The 9,387-nt window shown below is 41.6% G+C and overlaps 1 protein-coding gene across 1 annotated transcript; it reads left to right on the top strand.

Annotated features, from left to right (window-relative positions):
• The first annotated feature begins 250 nt into the window (after positions 1-250).
• LOC119731127 lies at positions 251-5,365 on the top strand. The gene is made up of 2 exons (XM_038204148.1): positions 251-404; positions 3,199-5,365. Exons 1-2 carry the CDS (start codon positions 317-319, stop codon positions 5,118-5,120), a joined length of 2,010 nt encoding a protein of 669 aa, XP_038060076.1. The 5' UTR covers positions 251-316; the 3' UTR covers positions 5,121-5,365.
• The last annotated feature ends 4,022 nt before the right edge of the window (positions 5,366-9,387 follow it).

The raw sequence follows: 9,387 nt of genomic DNA, 5'->3' as shown, positions 1-9,387 counted from the left end.
TTCAAATTTTGGATTAACTGATGAGGCAATTATAATTGGCATTCGTCGGAAAGATTTTTTTTTTTTATAAAAAGCAACACATACGATGTAAAGAGATAGTGGTAAAAATTACTTGTGTTTTGATTATTCAGTCCAATTTTCAATGCACTAATTTACATGAACGCTCACGCCCGCGCCCGCACCTACGCGCACGCCCACGCGCACGCGCAATGAATGATCACGCGCATTCTCACGCAAGGACAACAAAAGAATCAAAGCTGTACACGGTAGCAAAATATTTCGCTCAATGCTGACATGCATTTCATGAGGTAAAGAGATGTTTCATGCTTTGGATGCCGACAAAATGTCGCTGTTCTCTTGCCAAGAAAATGACACCGATCACAAGCGCTGTGAGCCACGGCAGGGTGAGTGTTTGCTGTTTAATACGAAAACGTGATATCATGTTGTTTGTGTCGAAGAACAAACTGTCACTGTGTCTTGAACAAAGGCAAATCAGAAATGTGTCACTTCTTTCATTTGCCAGACTAAGGTATGGCTTACATTAGTCCGAGTATCTAGGACTTTACGAATCGCCTTTTTTAACATTTGGATATGGTCAGGCGATAGTAGGGTCCTAGGATCTTAGAGTACATGGTACCAATAACCTATTTTGACCATTTTCACTCGTACCCTATATCAACATTTTTAGATTTCATCCCCAAAACAGTCTTCAAACTGCCTGATTCGCCCCATGTAGGCTTCAGTGGGAATTGGAAATACAAATGGTGGTGGTTAGGTGTTATGGAGTGTGATGGCCTAGCGGTTAAGAACACCGGACTCACGTTCTGGTGTTTCAGAGGCAACAGTGACGTGGGTTCGAGCCCGCCGGCGGACACTTGTGCTCTTAAGCAAGGCACTTAACCATTATTGCTTCGTCCTTCGGATGGGACGTTAAGCCGTAGGTCCCGTGTGTTGTATAAATGCACGTAAAAGAACCCAGTAAACACTTATCGCTAAGAGAAGGGGTTTGCCCCGGTGTTTCTGGCCTCCTGTATAAACTCCCACGTGGAGTATTTAGGAGAAGAACCAACCAACCAAGGTTCACAAACCTTTGGGAAGAAAAGAGACATTTTACCTTCAATTCAGGAAACATCCTTGTCACAAACGCCTTGTTGGAGGCTGCCATTTTAAATTCAGGAAAAATTGACTGGCATCAGACAGACCAATCACAGGGCACTTTGATTGGTCACCTGGATTGGTGACCAATCAAAGTGCCCTGTGATTGGTCTGTCTGAAATTTCGCTTGTCTTCGCAAAGGTACCACCATTTGTATTTTCAATTCCCACTGAAGCCTACAGGGGTGCATCGGGCAGTTTGAGACTGTTTTGGGGGTGAAATCTGAAGATTTTGATAGGGGGTAAAAGTGAAAATGGTCAAAATAGGTTATTGGTATCGCCATGTTCTCTAAGATTCTAGGACCCTACTATCGCCCGACCATCTCCAAATGTTAAAAAAGGCGATTTGTGGAGTACTAGTTACTCGAACTAGGCTTACATGTACATAGGCCTTCTATAATTTCCTTTTGGTGCGGTAGTTTCGTTAAAAGCAATGCAACTTGATCAAAATGTTCAGATGGGTGCATAACAACTAACTTCATGAAGTAAACATTTTGCTAAGTAGACCCATAGGCCTGCATTAATTTTTAAGAAAACAGAAAACCAATGCAGTAGTAAGTCGATTTCGTTGCTATCGCTTCCGTTTCCAAATTGGCTGTTTAAAATCTTAACTGCTCCCGATTGTTTACAATTAACAAACACTTAGGATATGATTATCATTAAGTTAGTTGGTGTACGTGACGACGGGGTCTCAGTAGATAGGTAACACAGTCCTTCACCCAGTTTCAGCTTTGTCGTACTAGTTCCGAATCGCTTCAATGAAAACCTGTATCTTTTGGATTGGTTTCTTCATACTTTTCCGACGAAGTGCGTTTTGAAAAGTATAATATAAGCTTAAACACAAGCGATAATATTTCTAGAATCCGCGAATCGACGATACATGTTCTCCTCGGTACGTCGATTAGAACGTCTGATTTAATGTATATTTTTTTTCGTACTCCTGCATCGAATGTTAGTTGAATCAAAATAAGTTGAAGAGTCTCCATTTTTTAAAATTCGCCCAAAACTTAACGTACGCATAATTTTGCTTAGTTCCGGATCGCCCGTGTAAGTCGGACACAACTACACGCGCGTAATCGATTTTATGTGCCGTGTTCTGTGATGGGTCAAAAGTTTGTCGGTCCGTGCGTGTTTTAATCCGAAACATTCATACGCAAAATGTCTTTTGTTATTAATTCTATTAATATTTTTATTTAACGAACTGTATTTCTAACAATTAAATCAAACTGTATCAGAAAATCTACTTGGATCAGGATAATTCTGTCTGAACAAAATGATTTTGTTGCGTGATAATTGTTTTATGCGCGAAGCAGTTTGGGCCCGATCCGAAACTGTTTAAACCGATCCGGAACGAGGAAAAGTGGCATCGGCACTTTTGACGTCGCATATTCAAAATTAAAAGAGCCTAAATTTGGAAAATAATTTTGTAGTATCTCCATCACCCAAGGTAAACTGTTAATTCCATTTGACTTGAATTTGTGGATTAGTTGAGTTGAGCTGAAAGCAGCTTGAATAATGTTCGCGATCCAGAACTAGAAACGAGACTGTATTATTTCCTTTTGCTAATTAAAAAGTCGTAAGGTTCGTTTTCGGCAAATTAAAGTGTACCAATACTCCTACGTGGCTTTTATAGGGCATCATCGGCGCTTTCATCACGAAATGCAAAAACGAATTCTTGCACTCCAGCATAGTCTTTGTCGAAAAACTTCACGAAGGGATAATTTGGCCACGGGGCGTTGAATAGTGGTTTTGAGAAAGTCGGGTTTTCAGTTGGTCACTTTTTGAAATAAAGATTTTGCCTGGGTTTAGAGCACATGTTGACAAATGTTTGATACAGATGATAAGCTGATATTTTAAACTTCACAAATGTACCAATAAGAGAATTATTGCGGGTTATTAATCTCCAGAAAGATTTGTCTGTTCGTGAAAACCTGAAATCCCGCGCGTGTTGTTTTGCACATCCCGCGCGTCTAGACCCCATGATGAACATTAATTGATTAAATTTGATGAGTAGTTTCAAATTCCTTTCGTTTTTACTTACCAGGTAATGCCACAGGATGGAACAGTGAGAGTACGACCTTTGACCTCGCAAATCATTTTACCCACAATCCAAGACTGATGTCGCCTTCCAGCTTCCGGACTCCTCCCAAGGTTCCCTCATATTCCGGTGACCTGATTTCCGTCGACATGGAGATAAATTCATGCGCCTTCAACACGCAACGTTCTGACGTCCGTACATCTACACCAAATAGCCAATCGCCAACCAGTTCATCACCAGGAGGTCAATACCTGTCATCGAAAGGTCAAATTACTTCATCTATAATTCGAGCCTTAACATCCGATGACGACAGCTTATCGCCACATAGTTTGACGCCAAACGTAGATCGTACCTTTCGGGTTGAAGACGATCACTTTTCGCCGCAAGATCACAGCATTTCACCGGAACAATTCTTTTCCCCGGAAGATCGAAGCGTATCCAAAGATCATCCAATCTTTTCACCAGATAGTCAAACATATTCACCATCAGTGGGTAATCCTTTTTCACCAAGGAGTCACTCCTTTTCACCACGGGGTCAAACCATGTCCCTAGACGATTCACCCGCTTCACCACAAGGACAAACCGTATCACCGGCAGGTCAGACATCATCACATAGAGGTCAAACTTCATCACCAGAAGGCCAGTTCTCAACATCAATTCCACATGAGGACCGTGAGTCCACTAAGCCTGGTGATGAGAGCGGTATCTCTCTGTTCTCGGAGACAAGATTCAACACATCAGGTGAGAACAGCGAAGACGAGGATGAACAGAAATCGATTTCAGATTGCTCAGACGGCTCGTCTTCCAAGCTGAACTGGTCTCTGAGTGCGAGCTATTCCAGCAGTGCGGCATCCATTAGTGACAGTGAAAGAAGGCGATCTTTGAGCGACAACAGCGACGGCAGTTTGTCATCGGCAGTGTGCGCGAGGCGGCGACGTCGAAGGAGAAATCTTTCTCTCTCGAGCCCGTCAACAGCTTCGGAAGATGGCACACAGGTAATAAACAGCGCTTCATATTTCAGAGACTGCGCCGACGACGAGGGCGCCCTCACATTCAGTCAATGCTCGCAGGAAGTTTCACACATCCTGACCAGAGCTCCCGTTGCCATGGTGACACTACGTGACCAAGATGCGATCAGACATTCACCAATCAAGTTCTACGATGGTTACCATAGGAGGCCGAGAGGTGAAGTGATGAACTGGGATGAGTTCGAATCTCCAGGGAAAGTATATCCCAAGCCACCAGTGAAGAGAAAGCACTTGACTCCATTCTATCCTCACGGCAACTCTTCATGTAACGCTTCCCACTGCTTGCAAAACAGAAGAAAAAGGGGTTTCAAAAAATCCTCAAAGATTGCAGGTAGTAGACACTCGTCTCCTGAAGTTCCAAGTGCGTCCTATGATAAAGCATGGCCAGCACTTCCTCGTCGTGTATCACCTCAAACCACAAGTCTCCTCAACGATCCCGCCATTTTGTCCGTCGGGAAAGCCATTCAAAATCGAGGCACACAATTATTGCCACAAAAAGACGACATTGCGATGGTCGATTCCAGGAGTGTCGATTCAAAGAGAACATTTCTATATGAAAACGTGAGCCGCCTCTCGCAACTACTCAACAGTACATGTGGTCAACAGAGCGCACATCCGAATATATCTTCGACCAACCAGCACACAAAAGTCGATACGGTGTTGCAGGATCCAGCAGTTTTACGTGCGTACCGTCAAAACGATTCAACGAACTCGACTATCCCCTATCGAATCTTGGAGAATCGATCCTGCTTGCCGCCACAGCAAGAAGGATGCAGATGTCGTACTATGCCAATTGCAGACGATCCGGCGATACTAGATATCGGAACACCGATGTATTCGATTTATGCGGGGGTGCCAACACACATAGCGGGTTTTGAGTATTGTTATTACTTTGGTTAGCAGTAAATAAACGAAGCGGGAATTTTCCGAACGGTAACAAGTATCTCAAATAATGCAGTTGGAAACACTCTATGGCTACAATTAGACATTTTCAAATTGTGCTTGCATGGCGTGGCTGATTTTCTTTAAGTCAGCGATGTCGGCATTGCGCTGCACATTAAGGGATGTGCGGACCCCAGCCCTGCTTATTTATAAGACAGGTTAAAGAATAGAAAATGATTGGAACTACACTTCCATCGACCGTAAATACCGTAACATTGCACCAACTAGTCCACGCCAACAACTCCATTTCCCAATGTCCTAAAAATCAATGTAAACAAATTAATGAAATTGTATGACGGCTGTGAGCAAAGAGCGCTTTCATAAGGAGCTTCCCATCTCAGGATTCTCTTTTCGGTCGAAGACCAACCAACAGACGTGCTTTTATTTCTCGCACAGTCAGAAAAACGCCAAATTTATTTAAGGGCAAGGTCTTACTTCTGTTAATAAAGTAAAAGAGAGTTACCTATCTTTTATTTCAAGATACGATGTCAACAATTAGTTTTGTGACTGGTGCGTGTTTTTTTTTTTTTTTTTTTGTAATAATTAATTTGTACTCTGTTTGTTCTCACCTCCACTATTTAATGAATTGTGTTTTCTTGTTTACTTTTCAGAGTGGTATGATTCATTAATGCTACTAATTGGCAAACTTTCATCAAAGTGGTCTCGTTTAAAGGGAATATACAATTTTCAGAAATAAATGGATAGGGAGGATTAGTGTGCTTTAGCAAATATTGTTTTCGGAGATGTATTGGGTTGGGAGATGCTGGAAAATCTAAGAAAACCAACCGTGTTCTGGTAGTCTGGTTCCCTGACCCCACTTAAGATGAGACGTTATAATTTATAGACTTTGGGGATTATAAGGTAAGAGAATCAGTCTAGCAGGCTTGTACCCCTTCACAGATGTGTAATCAGTTACAAAGAAAATGCGGAATGACTAAACATGAACAATTAGGAGCAGTTTTTGAAATAAGCAGTTTTCTCCCACGCTGGTCGGCCCACCAGCGTTGGAAAAATACCATTGTTCTTGATAATGTCAGTACACCAGAAACCACAATTTTGCAGGATGGTTTAGATTGTCATTCACTAACAGCCTAGTAAGATATTTCATTATAATTTGACAATATCGTTTTCATATGTTTGCAAATGTTGTATCTTCCCTTCAATGTAATATGTTGTTTTTACCTTCGCGCGGTACCAATTTGTATATTTTAAAGAGACATTAATACCCTAAAGGAGGGATGCGCACTAGAGCAGGCGTGTAGCAAGGTCAATTATTATTTGGGGAGGGGGATGAAGTTAAGAAAAGCACATTGATAGGAGTGTCCTGGGCCACTTTGGATGGGGGTGTGACAACGAATTCGCCGACAGACCATTCTCTCAAAAGGTAGACAGAACTTTTGCCCGGTCACTCTGCCTCCGTAAAATCGAGGGGGGGGGGGGGGTTATAGACACCTTCTTCCCATATAGGGGGCGATGTTTGGACAATTCAAACATGTTTGATTTCATTTGGTCGCCCGTTGTACGGTCAGATCGGTCCGGATTTTCAGCGCACACCTCAGCATGATGGCCCGATGATCCGGGAAACCGGTACAATCGAGAAGGTGTGCGCTGGAAGTACACGGTGTAGACTGTTGAGTAAACAAATCGCGACCAGGTTCCAAGTCACTTAATTTATGTTCAGAAATCATCTCCAATATGTAATTTTGGGTACACTTGAACAGAAATGAATAATTGAATACCCAATTTGGAATTTGGAAAACTCTCTCTTATGGGAGCGGGGATACGTTTCATAATTTGGGGTAGGAAAAAAATGAATTACAAAGATACCATGCCATCAATTCAAACTCTGGTCACTTTTTTTTCTGTGTTATGTTGGCCAAAACAGTCGAAGCAGTAACTTAAAAAGCAAAATTGTATTTCGCTTTTATACAAGACGAAGTACACTTTTTGATAAAAATGGGGAATGATAACAAGTTATATGTCCTTAAGATCATTATAGTAAATTTCAAGTACAACTCTAGAAAGTCCTGTACCTGCTCCCTGTCATCGAAAAGCAGGCGGATATCGTCAGCAAAGCTAGGCCATGAGGGTGACTGCTGGAACACGTCTGGAACATCTGGGTGTGATGGTAAACCAAGCTCTGCATTTCTACCACTTGTTGCCTTCCGAAGAGCATATCAAGCACGATTATAAACAGGAATAGAGCCAATGTGATGACCTACTGACATATTGAATTCAGTTGTTTCACCATCAGGCGTGATCTGGTGTTAGTATACATTGATTTTATGGCCCTTTGAGGTCTGGGAGGAACTCCATAAGCCTTAAGGATTCCGATCGTTTTGCCTCGATGAATTGACTCAAACGCCTTCTTGAAATCTATGAAGGTCAAGAAGGCAGGGAGATTGTTCTTCTTCGCTTCTTCAACGATCCTCCTTAAAACTAGTATTGCTGGAACTCCTTTCCTTGAAACCATTTTGATTCACAAAGAGTTTTGGGTCTTTGGCACTTTTTAACCTGTTAAGAATCATGCGATTGTACAGTTTGGCAATGTCGCAGGTGACACTGATTTCGTGGTAATTGTCCGTATTTGAGAGGTCGCCTTAGTTTGGAACAGGAATGATATTTGACATCGACAACGGATTTTTTTTAAACGGCCAAGCACTATTGAAATGAAAAACAAAATTGGTTTCGTTGGGGGCGGGGGCATGGCACCTGGCACTGCTGGCCCCCCGGATTCGCCCTTGGAACGTGTGCGTGCACGGCTCAACCAGTAACGTTTATAGACGTTGTCACTGCTCCAAAAAAATAAATAATAAAAGCAAATATATTTTGAAAACTGAGAAAAGGTGGACACTTTTGCAAACAAATTGAGGGGGAAAATAAGAACCTTTTCGACTTTTAATTTGCCTTGTCCATGTTGTTCTTGTCTACACTTGAATCTTTCGAATTCTAAAGGGATATAGCCGCAGCTCATTTGACACGTGTATATATACAAAGCCATCTATCACGTGCTACGTACAGTATGTTGAGTAGTTTTCCAATTTTAATAATTACAAGAGTTTTGCCAAATTTTTTAAGTATCTTGAAGATACCTTGACGTAACAGCTTCAGTACTTTGCTAATATATATAATAAGTTATCCTGCGAGCGCAAGTGGAACACGGAATAATGTAGTGCGTCTGTGTCCCACATGCCACGAGGCCGAATGCCGAGTGGTATATGGGACACAGACGCACTACATTTTCCGTGTTCCACGAGAGCGAGCGTGATAACGAATTTATCTTCAAGCAAACTTGACGCGCAGTAAAGTTGGACCATTGCTTTACACGAACAGTTTAGCGGTTAAGCGCATGCAGCTGGAATGTCGCTCGCATCTTGGAATAGCGCAATACGCAGACCGTGCAATACTGCCTAATATCACATGTTGTTGCCATGGATCAACCAATCAGGATCGAGGATTCAAGTTTACGTGGAGATAATATATGATAATACATTCAATGAATGAACATATATATATATGTGCCACCTTTAAAGCGCAGGTTGGCATAAATGTGCAGGCACATGTATCGGCTACACTAAAGTCACAATTAAGCATATTCACTTTCTCTACTTATTGACAACACGAAAAATAAAACGGATGCATGTTCAGCCCAGAAAAAGCCTCGGATACAAAAGTGAAAAAAAGTCGTTATCGTTTCTCTGATCTGACGGCGGTGCTATACAGGATGAGTAAAAAAAAAAAACGAAACCCAAATGTCGGGACCATTGTTCTATTGAAGTTCTGCATGTAGCACTTTCAAAATCTAGGATATAAAATCTCAATTCATGAGCTTTTTTTAGTACAAGAATTATTTAAATCACTTCTTTGCTTTTTAAGTTACGGAATTTTAAACACAACCACTCTTTTAAAGTTCTGTCCACGGATCACACAAAAGGTGTGCGTTCTTTCAGCAAGCCGAAAACATCACATCCCTATGTGATTTTTTTCGTTTTGCTGAAAGAATACTTACCTGTTTGCGATTCGAATGATTCTTGTACTAAAAAAAAGCTCATGAATTCAGCGTTCATATCCTAGATTTTGAAAGTGCTGCGTGCAGAACTTCTCTAAAACAATGGTCCCGACATTTGGGTTTCGTCGTTTTTTTACTTATCCTGTTATCTTCAATCATGGAAACTTCAGTCTGGCCACTTGTTTTGGGCTTTATATTTATCGAATCTTTCTTCAA

Source organism: Patiria miniata, unplaced genomic scaffold (genome assembly GCF_015706575.1).
Source record: "Patiria miniata isolate m_02_andy unplaced genomic scaffold, ASM1570657v1 HiC_scaffold_23, whole genome shotgun sequence".
In the NCBI taxonomy this organism is placed as follows: Eukaryota; Metazoa; Echinodermata; class Asteroidea; order Valvatida; family Asterinidae; genus Patiria; species Patiria miniata.
The sequence above is the reverse complement of the archived record's forward strand: the minus strand, read 5'-3'. Positions and strand labels throughout refer to the sequence as shown.

What these genes read in the sequence shown, in the direction of transcription:
- LOC119731127 (XM_038204148.1), top strand. Translation starts at nt 317, where the DNA reads ATGTTTCATGCTTTGGATGCCGACAAAATGTCGCTGTTCTCTTGCCAA. An exon ending in GCGCTGTGAGCCACGGCAGG is followed by an intron (nt 405 to 3,198) that starts GTGAGTGTTTGC and finishes TTTACTTACCAG; the next exon opens with GTAATGCCACAGGATGGAAC.